The sequence below is a fragment of the Ylistrum balloti genome, unplaced genomic scaffold, assembly GCF_031769215.1.
Source record: "Ylistrum balloti isolate Yb309-2 unplaced genomic scaffold, AGI_CSIRO_Ybal_v1 Utg370572, whole genome shotgun sequence".
NCBI classification, from domain to species: Eukaryota; Metazoa; Mollusca; class Bivalvia; order Pectinida; family Pectinidae; genus Ylistrum; species Ylistrum balloti.
In genome coordinates, this window is record NW_026782358.1 from 589,154 (window position 1) to 613,314 (window position 24,161).

The 24,161-nt window shown below is 34.6% G+C and overlaps 1 protein-coding gene across 1 annotated transcript; it reads left to right on the forward strand.

Moving 5' to 3' along the window:
* The first annotated feature begins 5,894 nt into the window (after window positions 1–5,894).
* On the forward strand, window positions 5,895–23,773 carry LOC132556488 (uncharacterized). Its single transcript, XM_060220898.1, has 18 exons — window positions 5,895–6,689; window positions 11,049–11,128; window positions 11,690–11,795; window positions 13,465–13,539; window positions 14,613–14,701; window positions 15,020–15,093; window positions 17,961–18,121; window positions 18,596–18,654; window positions 18,755–18,832; window positions 19,316–19,376; window positions 19,751–19,838; window positions 21,077–21,255; window positions 21,461–21,640; window positions 21,776–21,815; window positions 22,047–22,144; window positions 22,791–22,865; window positions 23,012–23,146; window positions 23,603–23,773. The coding sequence occupies exons 1-18, from the start codon at window positions 5,895–5,897 to the stop codon at window positions 23,771–23,773; spliced, it is 2,544 nt and encodes an 847-aa protein (XP_060076881.1).
* The last annotated feature ends 388 nt before the right edge of the window (window positions 23,774–24,161 follow it).

A 24,161-nucleotide genomic window follows, 5' to 3' on the forward strand; every position in this document is an offset into this window, starting at 1 on the left:
AGTGATCCCTCGGACAAATATTATAACAACTACAAAATTAAAAAAAAAAAATCATGTTCAAAACAAAGCTGGACACACTAAAACAATGTCAGATGGAAGTTTTAACGATACGAAAAGAAAATTTAGTGAGATTTAAAATATCACATATCCTTTTTAGTTCCGTGTAGCGGGTCAGTCCCGGTACAATATTTAGAAAACACATAAACTGGATTATATATAAATATGTATTTAACTATATCTGAGCGAAACTCTCACATCAAACAACGCAATTTGGGTTGCACATGGACTTGATACGAATTCCTAATCCATACACATATATATGTAGACCGTGGATTGGTAATTATATATCTATATATATATATATATCAAAGCTATCAAAGGATATATATATCAAAGCTAATCACAATTTCAATTGCATGAAATAAAACTGTAATGAAATAGGAGTTACATTTTCAGCTCATTTAACAAGACATCAAAGGGAAAAAAAGTAGGAGAAAGTCGTGTTCATACACTGATAAAAGTGTATGTTAAGTCACCTGTTTCCAATAGCCTTCAGAAACTAGAACAGGAATATATCTGATACTGCCTTGGAAGCTGTCCTTCTGCACCTGTATCCTCTTAAAACGAAAAGTCCCTTTACTTTTATGATATATGAGAGTCAACCTTTTTGTTTTGATGGTTGATGGTATTTCATAATGTTGTCAGTTAGCTAGGGTACGAGATATTTTACGGGGTCAGACTCGGTGAAAAATTACTACATCACTTCTAACCACAGAGACTAGGCACGAATTCCCAAACCCACGCTCTACATATATGTATATATGTGGATTAGGAATTCGTACCAAGTCCCTGTGCAACCCAAATTGCGTTGTTTGATGTGAGAGTTTCGCTCAGATAATCACGCGCTTTAAATGAATTTGTCAAAAAAATTTAAATCGCGGAAGTAATTTGGTTGATACTCAGGATAAACATTAAAAGTCATTGGGTATTTTTTAACATTTGTTCCAATATATCGATTTCCCCGATACATGTCCGCTGGCAAGGGACACAAGTAGGATTTTAAGAGATATGAATTGGTGACAATTACTGGCAATTTACTAAAATTAAGATCAAGTGAAATAGTCTTGAAAGTACTGTCTTTCTTCGCTGTTTGTTAATATGTTTGTTGGTTTTGCTTCTTGTCCTCAGTTCTCATCTTGAGAACATGGCATTACCTGAATTACAAAGACTTGCACTGCATAGTTCGTCAATGAAATACACTCACTTCATGTCCTTTACACGATTTAAAAGTTTCAGTCTATTTTTATTTCTGTGATCTGTGAATTTTAAGTTGGGTTTACGGTTTTAAAAATTCGATGTTTTCTTTTTTGTTAAACACTACGCGTAGTTTTTCATTAAGTACGCCGGTTGTTTTGTAAGGTTGGAAATATAATATATAAAGTATGATATACCTGGCGTATCTAGCACCTGTCTGGCTCGTGTCAGCTCCAGGGTAGTCGGCAAATCACCAACGACTACCTATACAGTGAACAAGTCTACAAAAATCATTACCTAGATAAATCAGCTGAAGACAGCTGTAAATCAAAAAAGAAATTTCTTTGATACAAGAATTCTTATGTCCGTAATGTGTTATGTCGCAATACATACTGAAGTCATGGTCAGCTTGAATGAATATAAACATTGAAGATGATCTTTATCATTAGCAAAACAGCATATTCACCAATCAGGTAAGAAATGGTGCAAATACGGGTGATTTAAAACAGGTATGTTTCCCTATTGTAATGTTACATGAAGGGAAAATGATATATTAAATATAACTTACATAATAACAAAGCAGTCAAATATAGTGGGACGACAAACTAAAGTGATTACATTGGCGGTACAATGTATATGGTGTCCGGGTAACAGTATTATCAATCAAGCTGTCGAGTCTTTAATCTGATTTATTAAGACGGAGACTCTTTTAAAATCATACATTTTTTATGTCGAAAAGACCCCTTACAAAATATCGCTCATAAAATACCTAATAGGTCATTCACTTTCTATAGAGTAAATAGTTTTCATTCTTCTGAATATCCAGGATACGAATCAAATTGACTTTCATGATAAAAAAACTATGAAAAAAATAACTAATTATCAGCTAATAGGTTTTTAAATTTAAAATGTTTTTTTTTTTCATAAGAAATTTTTTGAAATAATGTACAAAGGGGAAGTTGTGTGCTTGAATAACATACATTAAACAGATAAGATTATTATCGTAGTTCACTTATAAAAAGGAGAGTATTTGAAACCTCACATTCATCAATAACTAGTGGCTAATGCACACTTGTGACACCTCTATTCGAGGAGATCATGTCATTTATAATGTCATAACTGACAAGTCGTCAGGGTTAAATCTACGTTATGTAGTCCCAATTCGATAAATTACCAGTATTGTTATGTCTAGTCAGTATAAGGACAAATGCAGCACTTACAAGATAGCCCTGACAGGAGGATACCTAGAAGTCTATATGGAGCCCGAGGTAAGTCTACTTATTAGATTTATATGTAATGTATTTTCTTAATAGTTTTTTAAACGGAAGAATACGCTACCGATTTCCGTTTCCACTATTCCACTTTGCTTGGGCACAAAAATTACTTAAAACATGACAGATCTTCTTTAAATTTCTATGATCCGTCATTAAAAATAAACTTCATTCATTTTACAACTATTGCGAAACAAGCTATAAGCTTATAGTATTCACTCTTGTTGGCCCAGATGGAAACTTGCGAGGGATCTTACTGTGGGAAGAAACCCTAGTACCATGAAGGGGACATCACTCCTATGACCCGTGTTTCCCAACATTATAAAGTTTTACAAAAAATAACACTAGTCTTATCGTTTAGAGTTTAACACCTCAAAAAGTGGCGAGTGGTAGTGCCTCACACAACAAAAAGTTTACCTGTATACGGGTACATACGTGACGGGTCCGGATCCGTACCGACTGGGTCGCACGTGTAACAAACACACTTAATTTACAAAATGACTGAAAAATGAGAATATTACAAAAGTAATGAAAATAAAGTTTCCTTTCTGACGGTATGAGATTTTAAAGAATTCATTGCTGTGACAAAAAGAAGCGTCCATTTAATGTTTACCTATATAAATTATGTGTAATGCGTGTCCGTACACTATGGCTGATAACGAGTGACTTTTCGTAAACAGAACACTTCAAATTACGAGTATATCTTACTATTTACTGTGTATCTGACATATCTACAAGCGTCCGAGTTACATATTAATGGCTTAATTAGGAAATATACATAGTTGTATTCTTCTCTAATTATTGATTTCTTCATTTATATCAACCACGATTTCTGGGATAGAACCTCGCAACGTGCACACACAAACGTGCGATAGCTTATTTCGTCCAATTTTCCTATCGTGCGCACCTCGTGCAGAAATCGTGCGCACAACGCACATTCTGTAACGTTGTGTGACCAACAACTATAAGTACGTTTGCAACGATAGAAACTGATTCATGACTAATGTAATAAATACACATAAATATATAAATATTGTTATCACGTAACATTTCTGGTATGGAGAAACCAAACGACGCTTTCCCTTCCGGAACACTCGATTTTGTTCTACAATGATTTTTTCAAGGAGTATATTTCTCCCTAGTTTGGATTAAGACTGTTGATAGGTTGATATTTTCTTTGTTATTTTTTAAAATGAAATCGATAAAAAAAATCAACTTGATCGAGATAAATGTTACATTCTTGGAAACACCAATGACGCAACGGATCACAAAATAGGAAAATCAGAAAGAAAAAAGTAATGATATCGCTCAACCGCTCTAAACAAGTGTATTTATCGTGATAATGAAAATGAATCACGAGGAAAACTACGATAGTTTATCGACATGAACTTGTAAATAGTGGAACATATATATTACAATATATACTATTAAAGAACGTTCCTCTTATCATATTTTACAATGCATAATTCATCTTGTTTCATTAACTTAACATTAAAGAGTAATTAGAAAAAAAATACCAACATTAATATCAAATGTGGTTGGACAAGGCTTAACGCCATCTAGTCGGAGTTATTACGGCTGTCTGTCGACTTTATGTTACGCCAGACCGTTATAAGAAAATCGATAGAGTGTCAGAATCATTCTATCTTGTCCTTAAAATGCTGATAAATTGTCAATAAGAAGGAAGCAGAATCCGTAGAGTAAGACTGATAGGCATGGTTCAAAATGTCTCTGCCATTTTCTGTCGGAATTTTATTTTGCTAAGGCAGATAGTGTAGTTAAAGATATTTTTATGTAAATATGATGTTGTAACAGCACCTCTCAAGTTGCGCTCAGCTTGAAATTACTTAACAATTTCGTGTAGTGATAAGTTGATATGTCAATGTCTACTCCACCTGGAACAGAAACAATGAGTAATGTGTTTTAATACTTGCTAAGGAAGGCCCTTGCAAAGTGCTTGAGATTTAGAATGTCAATATTTGACGCTAAGCAACAACAAATGTTGGCGATATGCTATCGTATAAATACGGTCTACGTATCCCTACAACATGAAGACATTTGTCTTGTGTGACCTCTTAATAATTCGGAAATTTCTTTTTACGGGAACACTATTCTGACAGACTCGTCGACAAAAACTTGGTATCAAACTTTACATGTCGAAGGTTTCAAGGAGATCGTATCTGCTTGATGGTACATATATTTATAAATATTCGTGATAATCCATAATTAACATGAATGTCTTATATATAATCATTTTTGTATAGATAAGACAGGAAAAAAAACGTTAACGAAATTGTTTTCATTTTTTGAAACATTGCGATTACAAAATGATATTGTATCTCTGAAATATATTCTATTTAATTATCTTTATATTTCAGCTAATTATTTCCAATGTATGAAAATGCGATTGTGTGTAATATATTGATATATTTTTGAAGAAAACTATTGAAACCATGTTTATTTTTGTTTTTATATGACCTTAAGAGAAAATCTCACTCATGTGACTAGTCAGAGGTTTAATTACTTCAGTTATTACAGAGAAATCCATTGTCAATAATATATACTGTTTTTGTAACATCGATCTCATATACATACGTGCTTATGTTAAGACTCAAACTACAAAATGTTTCAGTGTGCGTGACCTTATTAAATGATATCATGCTTGATCTCTAATTGACTTACAAGGCTTAACGATACATAATGCGACTATATATTACAATGCTATTTGTAATATATATGGTGTACGTTAATCCTTTATCGTTTTTCGCTCAAGTAAAATAAACAAAGGAGAAAAAAAATCAAATATATCCTACGTATCTAGTATCGTTTCCCTCTCTTTAATCAATCAGTTTTGAATGTTTAAATATAAAATCGTTTACAATTTATTTAAGTTTATGCAAATAAAACGTAAATTTTAAAACCGCACGAAGCACCAACAGTTGGGTTAATCCTCCTGGTCAGCCATTGATCTTCGTAATCCTGAGGAGCTTATCGATAACCAAATTTATATTTAAAGTAATTGACGGTATCTGGAATCAGTTACGCAGCTCTCAGGCCACAGAACTATTTCTATTTTATAGGTGAGCGAACAGAAGTACGGATTCGGGACAGATCACGACACTGCAGTGCTTAAATGACACTCAGTAACGATTCTTCTCATCTTATCTCTAAAACGATTGCATGCAGCTTGAACTTGACGAACTTAGTCAAATCTAAATTGGAACTTTTGAATGAAGGATTATAGATCCTGCGTAAATGTTAAAGTCGTGGAATTCAAATTTCACCAAAAATGACGTGGGGTTATAAATTTCATGTTAAATGAAAATGTGATCATACAAGGCTCCCTAATCATCATATAAAACCTTCATCATGGCACAAATTCTAGCGGAATCGCCCATTGGACATGGACGGTTTATACAACCACTTCCGGCAGTCCGCGAACAATCCAAACTGTCGGATGTTCCGTCTATGAAGAATATGCACCAAAGAAAGAAGTCACGAACGCGGCGGGACTCTATGATAAGTCTTCTCCGACAGGATTTAAAAGATGTAGAATCTCTCCCGGCTATTCGGAAGTATCGGTATTCACTAGACAGTGCAATGGATGATGACCGAGGCGATGTTTTCACTTCCTTAAGTACAAGCCGTATTCACCGAAGAAGAAGCTCATTTTTCGATAGATCTGCAATTCGTCGCCGCTCGTCGACCAATTCCGATGGTGCGGGCGATATACAAGTGACAGAGTATGAAATGAAAAAAATAGCAATGCTTCAATCGCTGAATTCAATGGGCGTGCAGCTTCCGGATAAGAAAATGAAGCGCAAGATTTCTGAAGCTGAAGTAGCGATGTATGAGAGTCTTGCATTGAAAAAGAAAACAAGTCTGACGACGAGGATGTTAGGGTTTTCAACAGATAGAAGTACAAGACCGCGTCGCCGAAGTCGATCAAAAGATCGGACATCACAGTCAACACCGGTGAAAACACCAGAACCAAGCCAGGAAAACAAAGAAAAGATGAAACAAGTTGTTGACATAATGAGAAAGAAATCCAATTCCTCTCCTGTAACGGTTCCTGGACAGATAAAACGGCCATCTTTAACTGGATCTGAGCCTGGCTCCGAGGTTATTAATAATTTCCGACGAAGGCTGATTCGGAAAAGAAAGGTAAAACTTGTTTTGTTTTTGTTTTCCTTTTTACAATGTGAAATCTTGTATGTTTACATACAAATTCATTTATTTTATATCTATTCAATTTGTGTTACATAAAAGAAATAAGTCTTGCTGTTACATGACGAATCAATAGACATTAATTTTTTTTCCCTAGCGTATTTATATATGTGATACGTAATTAGGAGTTGGTTTACATAACCAATCTCAATTAGCGCATATGTCGTTTTTGAAATGAGAAATAAGCAACCATATAAATAATAAATGACGTCATATTTTACTTTTAATTTTTAAATCATGCTATTAAAATATGATCCTCCATACCATGGTCTGTAAATCACGGCATAATTTATATACGAACATTTCACATGTGAATTTCACCTTAAACTTAAAGTCAAATAAATAGAGGTATTCACATTGCGGAAATTGGAGAATATTTTTCAAAAGAGTAAAAGAGAAAGTGACTAGAATTGTAGATAACACACCCATTAACCAGTGCAGATGTGTGTTAATGGGTACACATTCTTTAAATACAGGGAAGGTATTGATCAGAAGTAAAACCTTTTCCTATCACCTATACATTTTTTCCTTATCAGATTTTCATGTGAGTTTAGCATTTGCTGTATTTACTTATACTTTTAAGTATTCATGTAAATTTCACCTAAATAAATTCCTATTGAATTGAACAATTGAAATGTGCTTTACAGATCAATATTTTTCTCTTTGTTGTAATAAGCATACCCAGATAGACATTTATAAACTTAAATAATCATCTCGTACATGAGACAGGGGAAATCTCACGCGCTCCCTCCTCTCGTCCAATATTTCTGGTACATTTACGCGATATCTATAGTGAAGTGACGTCACAATTAAATGACGCCATATTCAATCGAAACGTCTTAATAAGGTAGCAGTTAATCTGCATTTTTCCTGAAAGTATTAATCATGTTTGAGATGTACAAGTATATCAGATTGGTTATGAAAAATATATTTATAAACTACTTAATAATTACATTAAAAGTAGAGAAACAAAAATTGCGTAAATAAGAATTTCCCCTGGTTGCCATGGCTACCAACTCAAAAAATGCAAAAAATGCAACTAATTTCAGCATAACACTACAACTTCATAGAAGAAACTTATTTCTGAACACCTGTCTTTAAACCGACAACACTGTCATGGTAATAAAATACTTAAATTTCAGAAAATTCCAACTCGGAACGCCTTCACAACATAACCACGTGTAAACACTACGGAAATTTCACTTCTTGTTAATTTTTTTAACGATAAAATCGTCTTTATGGAATCTCAAATTGGTTACTCTCCTGGTCTGTAGGTCACAATAAGCACGTGCCATGACACAACGCCTTTAAAACATTACCCAATAGCAACCTTTTTTCCATGAGAAATAAATTTATTTGTTGTCACCCCCCGTGGCCGGAAGGATGGTACCCATAAGAGGAAAGTCATGAATCAGGTTTCAAAATGATTTTCATTCTTTTTGCCTTGGCAATTTCATATCAGGTATGGTCTAATACGTAATTAGGGAATGGCAACCATACGTGTATTCTGTATAAATGAAGTTGGCAGCTCTCCTGGCAAGTAAAATGGCAAGGATATGGGGGGTTTATAATAAAACATTCTTAACGTTTTGAACCTTTTTTTGCCACTCACTGTTCATAGTATTGAATAATATCTTTCCATTACAATATATTTTGAATTGCGGATACATAAATGAATTACTTGTCTATATAAGCACGTGTGGTTAACGTAGACAATACGTTACTTACTTGAGCGCAATCTCCTGAAATGTTCTTAAACTTCACCTGATATCTAGGGCAGGACATTGCCTGACATTTACTGAAAACCAATAGTGATTAAAGGGATTTCGACCTAGAACATAATCATGTATTAATTTGCCGGTTAATCTGTCAGTTAAGGTGTTAGAGATCTGTTTGGTTGTAATACATGTTTACCACTTGTTTAAATCGCGGATACACTAATATCGTACGGGGCAAATACACTAATGTCGCTCATGTCATACACAACTGTAGGACAGACAGACTAATATCACTGATGTCATACACAACTGTAGGACAGACAGACTAATATCACTGATGCCATACACAAGACAGACTAATATCACTGATGTCAGACACAACTGTAGGGTAGACTAATATCACTGATGTCATACACAACTGTAGGACAGACAGACTAATATCACTGATGTCAGACACAACTGTAGGGTAGACTAATATCACTGATGTCATACACAACTGTAGGACAGACAGACTAATATCACTGATGTCATACACAACTGTAGGACAGACAGACTAATATCACTATCACTGATGTCATACACAACTGTAGGACAGACAGACTAATATCACTGATGTCATACACAACTGTAGGACAGACAGACTAATATCACTGATGCCATACACAACTGTAGGACAGATAGACTAATATCACTGATGTCAGACACAACTGTAGGGTAGACTAATATCACTGATGTCATACACAACTGTAGGACAGACAGACTAATATCACTCATGTCATACACAACTGTAGGACAGACAGACTAATATCACTGATGTCATACACAACTGTAGGACAGACAGACTAATATCACTGATGTCATACACAACTGTAGGACAGATAGACTAATATCACTGATGTCAGACACAACTGTAGGGTAGACTTATATCACTGATGTCATACACAACTGTAGGACAGACAGACTAATATCACTGATGTCATACACAACTGTAGGACAGACAGACTAATATCACTGATGTCATACACAACTGTAGGACAGATAGACTAATATCACTGATGTCAGACACAACTGTAGGGTAGACTAATATCACTGATGTCATACACAGCTGTAGGACAGATAGACTAATATCACTGATGTCATACACAACTGTAGGACAGACAGACTAATATCACTGATGTCATACACAACTATAGGACAGACAGACTAATATCACTGATGTCATACACAACTGTAGGACAGACAGACTAATATCACTGATGTCATACACAACTGTAGGACAGACAGACTAATATCACTGATGTCATACACAACTGTAGGACAGACAGACTAATATCACTGATGTCATACACAACTGTAGGACAGACAGACTAATATCACTGATGTCATACACAACTGTAGGACGGACAGACTAATATCACTGATGTCATACACAACTGTAGGACAGACAGACTAATATCACTGATGTCATACACAACTATAGGACAGACAGACTAATATCACTGATGTCATACACAACTGTAGGACAGACAGACTGATATCACTGATGTCAGACACAACTGTAGGACAGACAGACTAATTTCACTGATGTCATATACAACTGTAGGACATATAGACTGATATCACTGATGTCATACACAACTATAGGACAGACAGACTGATATCACTGATGTCATATACAACTGTAGGACAGACAGACTAATATCACGGATGTCATACACAACTGTAGGACATACAGACTAATATCACTGATGTCATACACAACTGTAGGACAGACAGACTGATATCACTGATGTCATACACAACTGTAGGACAGACAGACTGATATCACTGATATCATACACAACTGTAGGACAGACAGACTGATATCACTGATGTCATACACAACTGTAGGACAGACAGACTGATATCACTGATGTCATACACAACTGTAGGACAGACAGACTAATATCACTGATGTCATACACAACTGTAGGACAGACAGACTGATATCACTGATGTCATACACAACTGTAGGACAGACAGACTAATATCACTGATGTTGAAGGATAACATGATTACATGTGTGCGGTTTGGTAAATTGATCAACTTGAACATATGAAGTGTAGAACCAGTGTGATGTATTTGCTGTTACTTCAAGGGATTTCCCCTAAGATAATAAGTTAAAAATTATTAAATTCACATTTACTGAAACGATTTCATCTTTTTTTAAACTCCAGAAATACTTCATTTCGAGAAACCAAAGCGAAGGGATGCCGACAAATCACTATTGAACTAGGTCTCGCATTCTTAATCGTCGAGTTTGTCAGAATAGGGGTCATAAACATAACCGCACGTCTTTAGTTCTATTTATAGATACACTCTATATATTAATAGTACGACATTCATTGCCAAAGTTGATCAGATTTCCCCTTAGACTCATGAATTTAAGGATGGACACTACAAACTCTGGTTAAAATGTCAGACAACTCGGACCTTGTGTTACAACGTCACCGATAGGGACAGTTTACCACTATATATTATACTAAGCTTAATGATTCCATATTGTAAATTTAAACAAAATGTCTTGTTTAATTTTCAGGGGAGGCCATATCAAAGGTTTAGAAGCCTAGCCAGATTTCTTGTTGTACTTTTACGAGCCTGGAGAATTCACTCACAATCGTATGTTTTATATATCTATATTGTACACCTATATCCTTAGGGAATGATATGCTTTTAGAACTGCTAACTCTAAATTAATCATTTGTCAAAAATGTTTTTGTCACAAAAGAAACCTCCTGTCGGAGCCGTAATTTTAACCCCCTGACCGACATAATGAAACGATGTCCAGATGTTGTTTTTTTTTCGAATATTTTAAAAATTTGTTATCCCTATTTCTGAATGTATTCCTATTTCACTTGTACTAGAGAATAGAATATTCGACAAGCACAGTCTTTTATTATATTACTATTTTCTTTTGGTAGCAACTTAAACATTTTGTTTTTGTCTTGATGGCGTAGCTTTATTCTTTGTGATTTTTCACATCACGAAACTTGTAATTTTTACTTGTGACACCTCCATTTTAGTGAATCTGTAGTTTATTCTAATTGTTCTAAATCGTGTGATCAACAGAATCCTTTATAGTTCTTTTTTCCCTACAAAAATCCTTTATTCCACAGAAATATTCATCTACATTTAATTTCCCCCAAGCATGTAGCTATTATTTGACTTTCCTGGTTACAGAGTTGGTGAAATACTCGGAAAATTCGACACGCTGGATGCCATGACAAATACAGCAGGGGCCTCTAACCTGCTGTTTGACATCACCGAATTCAAGGCATCAAAACAGGTAGATTCATCAGTTGATTTAATTAGAACGGAAGAGTTTTTGTAAATGTTGAAAAGTTCTATCAATGATATTGCTTTGATTTAGTTACCGCGGGAGGGACGTCAAGACAGAAACACATCACGTTTACGTTACAACATCGTTTTACGAACAGGATGTATTTTAAACGAATGGGAAAATATGATAAATGTTTTCCATAATTCACGGACTTTAACTTCCGACGGTTTCAAAAGTAAAATTCAATTATAAGATCTTATCTTTAACTCGAATTTATGTCCAGACATTTGTATGAACAACAGAAGGCTAGAAACAGCACATTATGCTTGTTGCACGCAAAGTAAATCAGTCTCACGCCTGCAGCATCAGCGATATCTGACACGAAATTTGTAAACAATCGATGAGACGGGGTTTTGTACGCAACACGACATGCCACGGGATCGAGAGCCATCCGCGTACAGGTTAATACACTTATAACAGGCGATAGGTTTCGTTTCAATCAGTGACTAGACTGTAGACAAGAAAAAAACATTCACCGTTTGTCGCGTGGACAGTTGTTTGATAACATTTGGTCTTGGGCTTACTCTGGCGATTTTTTTTCTTAAAATAAATGAGACAGCTCAGTATATAAATATTGCTTAAGACCTTTTATTATGATGGTCGTGATATCACGATAGACAAAAACCTTTACGGAGCTCCATACATTCCTATGCCGTAACTTCTTACAGTGTAGTGTTGGAGTCAGAAGAGCTGGAACAATGCTTAGATAGAGACGTGTGAAAATTAAACATATTGTGAGCATACTATACATTTCAACACACAGATGGACATACATTGTAATTACAGATGGACATAACGTACTGTGAGAATTACACACGGGTGAACATACGTTCACTATTGTGATGAATATATCATGGAAGTGATATAGTGATCTGAAGACCGAAATACATGCTATCGACAATGGACGTTGAATTGACGTAAATACCAGACTTTCCTGCTACTTTTAAGTTCCATTGTTGAAAATACAAAATCATAAAATTAATTTCATTTGACTTGAGAGATAAAGGGATTAAAACTTGTATCTAAGGAAGTAACAGGCGATCCATTGACTCTCTAATATGCAAACTAGTCATCGGGAACTTACACTTACAATTTCAAAACATAAATAAGTAAATTAATAAAAACGGCCTTAAGTATTTGGATTATAAAACGACGATATAGCACCTTCAATAAAACACCCAATTCCTCATTCATATTTACAATCAAATAACCTCAGTGAGAATCCGGAGTGGGTAAACGTAACATGCAATCAAAATAGCAATGCTTAGAATATTTAAACTTATATCGTTTTCTTCAGTCTTTGGTTATGCTTTTTGTGTGAATATGTATATTTCTTGATTAGATTTGATTTGTACCTGTTTATTGATTTATTTTTAAAATGTGTTTTAGTTTAAGTATATGATCTATCAATATTGAGGAAATTATTGATAAAATATGCAAGATATTAAGTAAAAACTGTGAAATATGAACAAAACGTATTTGGAATTATATTTGGTTTCATACATGATATAAGAGAGACAGCTTGATGTGATACGTAATAGACATTTTGAATATAAAGAGATACTCATTATCAATTTATATCATATTATCATTTAAATTTTGTCTCGCCCACCAGTCCAGTGTGTCGAACGAAACAAGAAGAATACTTGAGAAACGACCTAAAGAAAGGAAAGAGGACGAGATCCACTATGTAAGTAAAACATAAATAAGATCACAGAAACGAAAAATCACATGATCGAAAATAAGACGGAAAATATTAAACAGGAAAATAGTTAATGTATCCGGTGTTTGTCTCTGTTAAATCAAAATGATATCCAAGTTCTCAAGTTCTCAAGTTCTTTATTACCTTGAGTCGTGTGACTCATTGGTTAAAGCAAACAACACATAGACGATTTACAAACATATAACCATATACAAAAAACACAGAAACAACACAAACCCGGAGAGAGTAATTCTTATAATTTCAATATTTGGTATTTTACATTTTATCAATGATAATTGGGTTATTTGAGGAATTGTGTAGTTGGTAAACAAGGAACTTCGACATTCTTCAATTTGTCCTAAACAAGGATACTCTATTACATATGTCTCTAATTCCTTTAATCGCCTCATGGATTAGGGGTTACCTAATATACTTACGGAACGTCGCTTGTGGTATTCCACAATCAAGATATTGATCTATTTCGTGATAATAACCAGGAAAATGTATTATCATATCCTTACATACTTATTAATGGGGTATATTAATCACTTTGTGAGTACGTCCGTGCGTCCGCAATGTCGTCGGGAACAACATATTTCATGAACCATGAACCCATGGACAGATTTTGTTCATGTTAACGCCATGCCATCACACCAATAAGGTCTACTGCAATCGGTCAAGAATAAAGGTCAAAGGTTACCATTTACCATAGACTTAAATAGGACGAAAATGTATTTGCCAAATTGGAGTATGGTATAGACATTGTTAAAATAAACCATGTTTAGTAAATATAGGATATTTAACCGTTTTGTCATACACTTAAAATGGGAAAAACAAATGGGGAAATGAACGAGGTTTCCGCACAAGAAAACTGCTGAAATTACGTGAAGTTGGCAAGTTATATCATCAGTGGAAAAGATAGTGATGATTGAAGCTTTTAGCAAATTGTTTAATTCATAAAAAACATTTGTTCCTGATTAAAAGTATCTTGGATATAATGAAAACTAAGCTTTGATCTGAAGGTTTTACGCTGTATGACGAGTGATTGTGTTGTGGTATAGTTACAGACAGCACTAAGGAACTACAAATCCATAGCTGAGTACCCAGTGAGGATGCAAAAACTCATCGCACAAAGGGGCTGGCTTGAGTCGTGAGTATTACGTACAAATTAACATGTTAACACATGTCACGAATGTAAAAAAATCTTTTTTGGTTACAAAAGATCCTAAATAGTCTTCTTATTACATTATCGAAGTCCTATCAATGATTGACACACACCTATATATACACCATTTACACAAGGACGAAGAGTTTATGTCCCAGATTACTATTAATAGCAATGCTTTAGAAATATAATCACTTATACCCATTATAGTACCGATGACATTTATAAAACATTATTTTAATATCTGTAACATTGTTTTACATATATTGCACTCTAAAATTTATTGTGAATCTTTGTCACCAGATACGACGCAAAACGAGTTATCATAAGAGAGGGTCACATCGCTCGTGGGTTTTACTTCATACTGACTGGTGCAGGTAATTATGCCACAGCCTTTAACTGTATACTCGTTTTCGTATCATTTATTACACAGCCAGCATTTACAAGTAAGACATATCATATTGGTATAGTTGTGTAACATTTAATACTTTAAATCTTATCTGTGGTAAAACAATAATTCCATAATTTCTTCTAGTTCACCTGTAAAGTATTCTTTCCATGACGTCCTTGACCCCACTGACCTTGATATTCCAAGGAATTGATTATAAATAACGCTTTAGTAAGGAAGCGAATCGACCGTCCCTGATACTCCAGGGAATTGTTTTTCGACAACGTTATTGACGCCATTGCCCAAATGACTTCTTTTTTTTTTACAGATAATTGAAATGCCGCGCGTTAGCTTCATGTTGAAAATGCAGTGTACACACCAGTAAACAAGAAAATATTTCTTTCATTGATATTTCAAAAGCATTTGTTGCTTTATTTATGCTACTTAGAATTAAGAAATCATCGTTCATTGCACGTTATACGCACTGACAGGACAGCACGACAACTGATGGTAAACAGCTTATTCCAATTTTGTCTATTACAGGAAGCAAACAGAAATTAGTTCCACCATAACATCATCTTTTTATTACATTTTTGTGAGATGTTTTGGAAAATTAACATTTTCATTCACACATTGCTTTGAGTTTTCTATTTCATACAAAATAAATTCTCAAAATTAAAAATAATCCAACAAACGTAATAGCGGATTCACACTAATTTTTCTCGCAAGCGTACAGCGATCCGGCTTCTTACGCGTCACACGTTACGTTTACCGAAGTGTAAACATCAATTTTGTTGGTAAGGCCAAATAAGGAATGTAAATCGGAAATGCAAATATTACCCTATCATTTTTTCACATACAATAATGTAGATGACGTTCATGAAACATAATGATGATCAGCTGACCCTATTTCTAATAAATTGATTATAAATGCTGTGCTATGGGGCGAATGTGCCAACTGACTGTTTTTTTTTTTTTTTTTTTGTTGGAATGGGTTATAAATGACAACAATAAGTCAACGAATCACTTAAATTGAATCGATTATCGACGACAAAATAATATGGTTTTCTACAAAGCTCAAAACTGTTATATAATCATCGTCATGGCCTTTATCAATGTTTAATGATAATTATACTGTGCTTCATATTTTTCGTTGAAATATTGGGAAACGATATGTCAATACTCATATGATATGTAGAGAATGTCGCAATTGTGAAGTTATAATTATGAATTACCATCACAAATATCAAAATACGATTTGCTTGAGCAGTAATTGAAAGTTATATATTTGCAGTGAGGATCTGACTTTGTGGATAAATTTGATGTTTTTGTCAGTTTATCTATTCTTCAAGGAAAGTTAACTGTCGCCTTTTTGTTGTAAGGATAGTTCTCCCTTTGTCTGAACTAATTAGCTTTGCAATAACATTCATGGAAAAAATTAAGCGGAACATTTCGGAGGAATATTACTACGTTTTTCGACCTGCCTGAAACTGAATACAAACACACTTACTTATCCAATACCATAATGCATGTGGTCAAGAGTACCGCGAATTTGAACGTTATATGATCACAGAGTTAAGTTTCAAAATGATTCAGCGCTTAACTAAATATCTTCTGAAAGGATGTATGACTCATTATCTTTTTTCAATGATTGCATAATGCACGTATATATTAATGTTCAGGAGCATTTAGCTAACTCATTTAAAAAAAAAGTCGTGCATTCGGACCAACCTCGATTAGAAACGCTTTCAATCTGCCGTTTATGTACCTGAATAACAATATTTCCTGAAATTTATTTGCTGTTGCGTTTCAAAACAAAATACCTACTTTCATTCTCCTTTTCGATCGATTCAGTGTGAAGCACACTGATCTCTTCCTGTAGAGCGGATGTTGTGATTACATGAGTTGAAGTGTTAATTGGCTGTTACAGTTATTCTCGGCAAGAACTGCTTGATGAACCAAATCTCCGTATTTCATTTAATTTATGGATCAATGTTATTTGGTCGCAGTTGATTCGATATTTAAGGCCAGTTCCCAATATCACGATTTCCGTGTCAGATATCGTTAAGCGACAAACTCACGTTACAGGGTTTCGAGAGATGCAGATTGATGAAAATTATGATTTGCGGTTGTCATAGTGATATATCTTTGAGCGATATTAAGCTGAATGTGTTTGATGCTTAATAGTTTGGATGCTGACTCTGTTTTGTATACCTTGCTCTGATTTGGGAACGTTCTTATTTGGATTAACCAAGATTTACATTGCGGATGTCGAGGATGAAGCAAAGGTCGCCTATTCTTCCGGAACACCTGGTCCTGTTCTCTGTGTACATTTTCATAAGTCTCTTTCTTTTGAAATGTTGTTAATTTTTCTTTTGTCATAATGTTCCCCTGGTTTTATTGAATTTGAGATTTTATTGTGATTCTGTTCATATTGTATTTTCTTTCTTGTTTTTTTTTTTTTTTTTTTTTGTTTTTTATCCATATTCATATAAATGTGATTCTATCGGAAACAGTAACAGTGCATTCTAGCAACAATATTGCGTTGCTCACCAGGTTGCATGGCGTTGTAACGGCAGCATTGGCTTGTGGAAGCTGTGGACAAAGATGTCAATTAACTTCAGGTTTATACTGATCCAACTAGATTTGTTGTTTTACATACTGAAGATCTATCCATAGATGCTTAAAACATTGATATATGACCGAGTATGAGACGATTAACAAATCTTTAAATGTTTTATTGTATATATGTCCGTTTGTATGGACATCTGCTGAGAATGAGTGTCTCGGTTTCCGATTTGAATTTATAGTAGCCTGATAATGAGAATGAGTCTCCGTGCTGGTTTGTGTTAACAGCTGTCGTCTCGATGTTGGATTCTAAGACCAAGCAAGCAAAGACAGTGCTTTTTCTGAACCGTGGTGACAGCTTTGGGGAACAAGCGATTATAACGCAGTCCTTACGACAAACTACTGTCATCTCACGAGAAAAGATAGAACTTCTTGTGATGGGAGACACGGTAAATAAAATCAGCTATGTAACGTATTGGCCTCGTCCGATTTATCTTTTCAGTTCTACTTATTTTGATTTGCTACTTTATATTTGTTTTATGCAATGTATATTTATCATGGAATAAGCAGTTATACTATAATGTCAGGATTTTTTTTCTTTTTTTTTACATCACTAGAAAATAAATTCTTAGTCAATTACCTCATGGAATAATGAATAATAAATCAACTTCATTTATCTGACTGTGGAGTGCCAGGGGAAACCCACGTGGTCGGGCAGGTGACCCCATACCTTTTTCAAGTCCATTCCGGGAATCGAACCCCGGACGGATGGATGAAAGAAGAATACGTTACCACGGCACCACCCGAAGAATTAGACTTATAATATAAACGAACAATTTTATTAAGTACGCCATAGAATGTATATATGAAACAAAAATGTAGATACGAACAACTAACGTGAAACGTGTGTTATATATTTGTAGGATTTTGTTGACATCTTCATGTCTGGTGGCCTTCAAGATCCTAATGATCCCTTCCTAAGGTATTGACAAAATCGAACTACACGCGCAGTGTTTACAAATGTTGAATTATGTCTATATAACCTATTGACACATACATAATCTTCAATTTCCCTTTTTCAGATCTATACCATTTCTGGAAGACTGGCCGATCGAAAAACTTGCTGAACACCCGAAGAAAGCAATACTGAGCTATTTCAAGTAAGATATCATCGCTAAGATTTGTTAGATATTTAAGTCTTTCGCAACTGTGAGTTGTATAGCTATCGTGATGATTGTATTTTTACAGTAAACTTTCCTCCTCCCGATAGTAACATTCCACCTTAACTCACCAATGTTTCTTATATCTAGGTTGCTCTGGTATAGATGTTGACTATTAATATATTTATAACACAGAAGAGATCGTTTCAAAGTAGAATTTAGTATAATGTTAGGGGAGATTTCACAGAAATGTTACACTTAGATATTGTTGGAGACTTTACATCCAGGTTTCAAGAGAGGCTTTAGGTGAAGTTACTTCTCACAACAAAACATCAACTTTGGTATATCATGGTTAGATTTATTAAAGTTAACCAAGGAGAGTGTTCAATTAATCAACAGAACTAGAAAAATACAGACTCGTTATTAAAAAACATAGATTTATCGATTCAATTCATATTATGACGTTAAACTATACATTCCTAGGCGTGGGACGATCCTTGTACCAGACAGTAAAGACAGTGAATGGCTGTTTGTGGTCAAGTCGGTAAGTTTCTGTTTCTTTTAATTACTGTCTCATTAATATAAGGTTTCCTTCTTGTTGGAACACATTATCAAGAATCTACTACTTTCTCAGGTTTATATAATGATAACATTATATACCGCGTGTATATAAAAAGAATATTAACTCGTGTCTTTTTGTTTTTGTTTTTTATTTATCTAATTTTTTTTACACATTTCAGATCATTTTTCATATATATATTACACAGTTTATGTATGATGTAGTCTTGTTGCACAACGCTTTATAAAGATATTTTACTCTATGAAGTCCTGACATATTTTAATATATGCGATCAAATGACTTATAGAAAAAATGTTGACATCTTTACTGGGTTTCTAAAATAATATTTCGGTGTTTAGGGAAGCTGCAGTATATTCAAAAAGTTGGAAAACGTGAATGCAAGAAAGTACAGAAGACCTACACGAGCTCTGGAGTACAGAGAGAAATGTACGTAGCTTTCGTAACAAAATGCACTGTCTTGTAATTTGACAATCACTCGTCTTTGTTGAGGATTAAGTAATAAAATTTTGTCGTTAACTTCTATGTCCTGTTAGTCTTAAAGTTCTTGATATGTTGGAGTTTATTGATATGATGATGATGATGATGATGAAGGTTTCTTATCTCCTTGACTGTGCCTGTCTCCGAGCAGAGTCAAATCGACGTGTGTCGATTCTCAGGCGACATGAGGGGGGAGGGGGGGCTCCCTTCATGGGTTGGAGTCGTCTGGGAGTTGACTGTTCTGTGATTTGGAGAGGACTCCCTGGTCTACAATCTTGTGGTGATGTGTCTGGACTTCCGGCGGTGGAGGGGGTCCATGTCTTCTGTCCTGACGAATCTCCAGGTTGTCTATGATTTTTAATGTTGGTTATGGGAAATTTAGTAGTCCTTTCCTAATAGAATGAAAATGACATTAGGCCGAATGTTTTGTTAAATTTTGGCTTATTCGGGCTCCTGGGCGGCGTTAAGCACCTACTCTTATTATCGATAAAAGGAGGATCTTTTTTATTGCGACGTTGGACAATTCTCACACAGGTTACTGTTAGAAGTCCCGTCCGCCGGACTGTGATTAGTTGTTAGTTTGGTGATGTTGTGAAATTTGTTATTGTACGTCTCATCAGGTTAACTTTCGGATCACACTGCGGGTAAACTAATCTGCTTTTCAAAATGTCTGTGGCTTTCTGTATTTCCATTCTGGTCCTTCAACATAGATTGATTTACCTTTCCGACTTGTATCTAAATGTGCTTTATGTGTTTGTTTTAAAAAGGGGATATTGTTGGTTTTATTGCATATTAATAACGGACATCGGATTTATATAACAGTATCTCCAATAGGCAACAGGCCATTCGGTTAATGATATATCGTTAACAACTTGTCAGTTGTCAGAGTAATAATGACAATCATGTGCAATGTACATTTTTTGCATTATATAATAGTATAGGAGAGATACTCGAAAATTTCATTGATCATTAGAGGATAAATGTGTATGTGTGGATTACAGAATAAAACTCAGCGAAGCGAAAATGCATAATGTTGAAGTTTATACATAGTCAGTCAAGCCTAGCAATAAGAACATAAAAATGTAAGAATTAACGTGTATAAGTTGCAATAAATTAGGAAATTAATGCAGGCTTAAATACATATATATCTTGTATATAAGACAAAATCGTGTAATCTATGTTTGAAGTGGTTGCGGCAGCAAAGAATGACAGTGTGATATCACATGAAGATCAGATAACACTTTTACGGGAAGATGAAATTAAACGACTTGAGCAGAAAAATCTCTACTTCCGCTTTTATGCCCTGCCTGAAATAAACATTGCTACTAATGCAGCCTATCAAGAATTAAGGAAACTGCACTTTGAGGTATATTCTTACGTTGATTTCATTTAATTTATTTTCTCTACAAACGATATCATACTTTTGATTAAAGGCATAATTGGGATTGGAAACAAATATTTTCCGTTTATCATTTTGTTGTAGTACAAATTATCATCATTATTATTTTGAGAATGCACGGATGACAGAAAACAAAACTTTTATCATCTTTACTCTGTCTTTTTCTTGCCAGCATATCAACCAGAATAGCGTTACGCGAGCGTTAGGTAACTTAGGAGCAATGTCTATGCATGGTGGCGACACAGAATCCGTGGTGACTGAGGCCGAGTCTAAATACAGAGAACATGCACAAGAGGAGGTTAAAAATTTCCGGAAAAAATCCATGGCCAATCTACACAATTTGGTCGCAAAGGTAAACATCTAAAATATGAACGGGAAGTTTTCATAAAAAAAAAATGATAACTGTTAGCAAATTTTGATAACATTCAATATCAATTGAACACTATATAGTTACAGAATTTGAAACTTATTCGCATGTTTGTTGTAGGGTCCTTACCTGAAGCCCAAGCAACTGATTTCTGATGACGGTAAATATCACATTTTTGGGATTTGAGATTCAAATTAGGATACACCTACTTCATTTCTTTTTATATGTAAAAAGACCAAAGAAAAATACAAAAAAAAAAAACAAACAAACAAAAACAAAAAAAACAAAAAAACAAAAAAACATAAACAAAAAAACAAAAACCAAAAGCGAAACAAATGCAGCTTTATTGAAATAGAAATAACACAATATTTTATATATGTGAATCTCTCAGGTCACCGTCCGCAATCTACAACGACATATGCGGACGATTTTGAGACCGAGGTAGAGCGGAAGAGGAAGCAGGTGACCATCAGATCGGACACACCAGATGTAAGTAAACGGAATATCATTGTTAACTCAAACCTTATAGTCACGTAGATACCAAACAGAAATATAAACTAAATAAAATGTCGAACACTCTGGTTCATTGCATATAGGAAATCTCCTCTTTATTTATCTTTGTTAATAATTGCATTTAAATTCTATTGCAATAGAAGAGAATGTTTTGTTTGTCTGCCTTTTTTTCTCTTTTTAACGATGTTGTCCAGTCCTCAGTCTTTCAAGGATATCAGTGCTACCGTTTCAGCACAGACAAACGTCATCATTGCAACGTCTTTTCGTTTTTAATGTTGACTACAGTGTAACGGATCAACGACAATCAATCTTTCTCAATAGATTAATTGGTTAAAGGTTCCTCGTCTACGTCAATGAGTATCGATCCTTTTTATGGATTTTTCATTCATCACTGAAGCAGAAGATGCGTATCCTTCCGAATCACATGGAACCTTTTCAAAGATAACCTTTAATTGTTTTTCTTAATTAATCGATTTCGCTTTTGAATTTAGTTTCTCTGTGTTATTTTTTAATGTACTTACTACTGATGATTTAAATGCGGTGTCATACTACCTTATTTGGAATTTGGTCGCTATTACGGATGTTTAACATATCAAGTCAGAAGCTATTAATTTTTTCACAGAGTATGCCGCCGGCACCAGCGGAAGACCCACCGACATTTATTGAAGTAAGAATTCTACAGAAAGGAATGTCTTTCGTAAGTATCTCCACAATATACCATACTGCATTGCAATTAAACTCCATAAAGTGTCTAGAATAGAAAACTGTCGGTATATTTACATACTACCTAAAGATGTCATCTTGTGTTAAAAATATTATAATTATGACGTCTCTGTTTTACAGGGAGTGGAGGAGTTGGTGTTTGACAATCAGCCAGGTTTCAGTCTTGTCAGCAATGGCGTGGAGGTCATGATGATTAATAAGAAGTTCTTCCAAGAATATGTCAACAATGACATGCTAGTCAGGTTGAAAGAGAGGGTATGCTTAAGTAAACAGACTTATATCTGATAATATTGAAAAAACATAGTTTTATTTATCATGGACAGTACCAACCCACGTATCAAATTTCCTTAATGTAAATGCATTTGAAGTAGTTGTCAGCACTTAATTGATTCTCCTCATTTGATTTTCAGTATATTGTTATTATTTACGACCGATCATTGTTAATGTACATATGCTTTTCGTATCCTAGAAGTCTTTGAATTTACTGAGAACATCCATATTATCCTAGAATATTACACTCGCATTATGTTCTACCATAATGAAATACTTGAATTAACGAGATTGATAAAATCATTAATCTCCTATTTTAATGGTTTTAAGCCACTTGATGATGAACCTGAATTCCTTTCTAGATTTTCATACTCTTGGCCCCTAATATGAGTAAAGAATCCAAGAAAAACGGAACAGATATATTTTACATTTTCATTGTAGACATATCCGTATCCTTCCGATGATGACCTGAAAAAGAACTTGGAACTTCAGTTGTCTTGGGACCACCACAGGAAAGCGGAGGTGAATAATACTCTTAGGGATATCAAGCTGAAGCGTTGCACACCCGGTGATGCGAGGGCAATCTTGGATATTCCTGCAGAAATCAGATAATGAGAAAATATCAAGATCAACCGTGGAGGGATTACAACATTAATTTGAAATGAAGGTTCATAACTACACTGGCAGTGTGAATACATTTACTATCTACATATTAACAGCATTTGTAGAGCGACAGTATTTATATACGTACTTATTAGTGATAACATAATAAATTTTATGATAACAGATCAGACAATGGTTACCGTTGCTACTCCCATTCGATAGAGAAGGCTAACCGCAATCCGCTTAGTATTCCGGGATGAAAAATAATACAATAGTTGCGAAACCTAAGTACGTACTTAAAGGCTGTAATAGCACAATGCTTTCCTTGCTGATCACATGTACAGCAGAAGAGAACACCAGAATGTCCAAGGCGACCATAAGTAGCAAAGTACATTAG

Bases quoted from the DNA above. Each gene is read 5' to 3' on its own strand.
- LOC132556488 (XM_060220898.1), top strand. From the start codon at position 5,895: ATGGCACAAATTCTAGCGGAATCGCCCATTGGACATGGACGGTTTATA. The intron at 19,839-21,076 runs GTACGTAGCTTT...CTATGTTTGAAG, and splicing joins TCTGGAGTACAGAGAGAAAT to TGGTTGCGGCAGCAAAGAAT. The intron at 23,147-23,602 runs GTATGCTTAAGT...TTTTCATTGTAG, and splicing joins TAGTCAGGTTGAAAGAGAGG to ACATATCCGTATCCTTCCGA.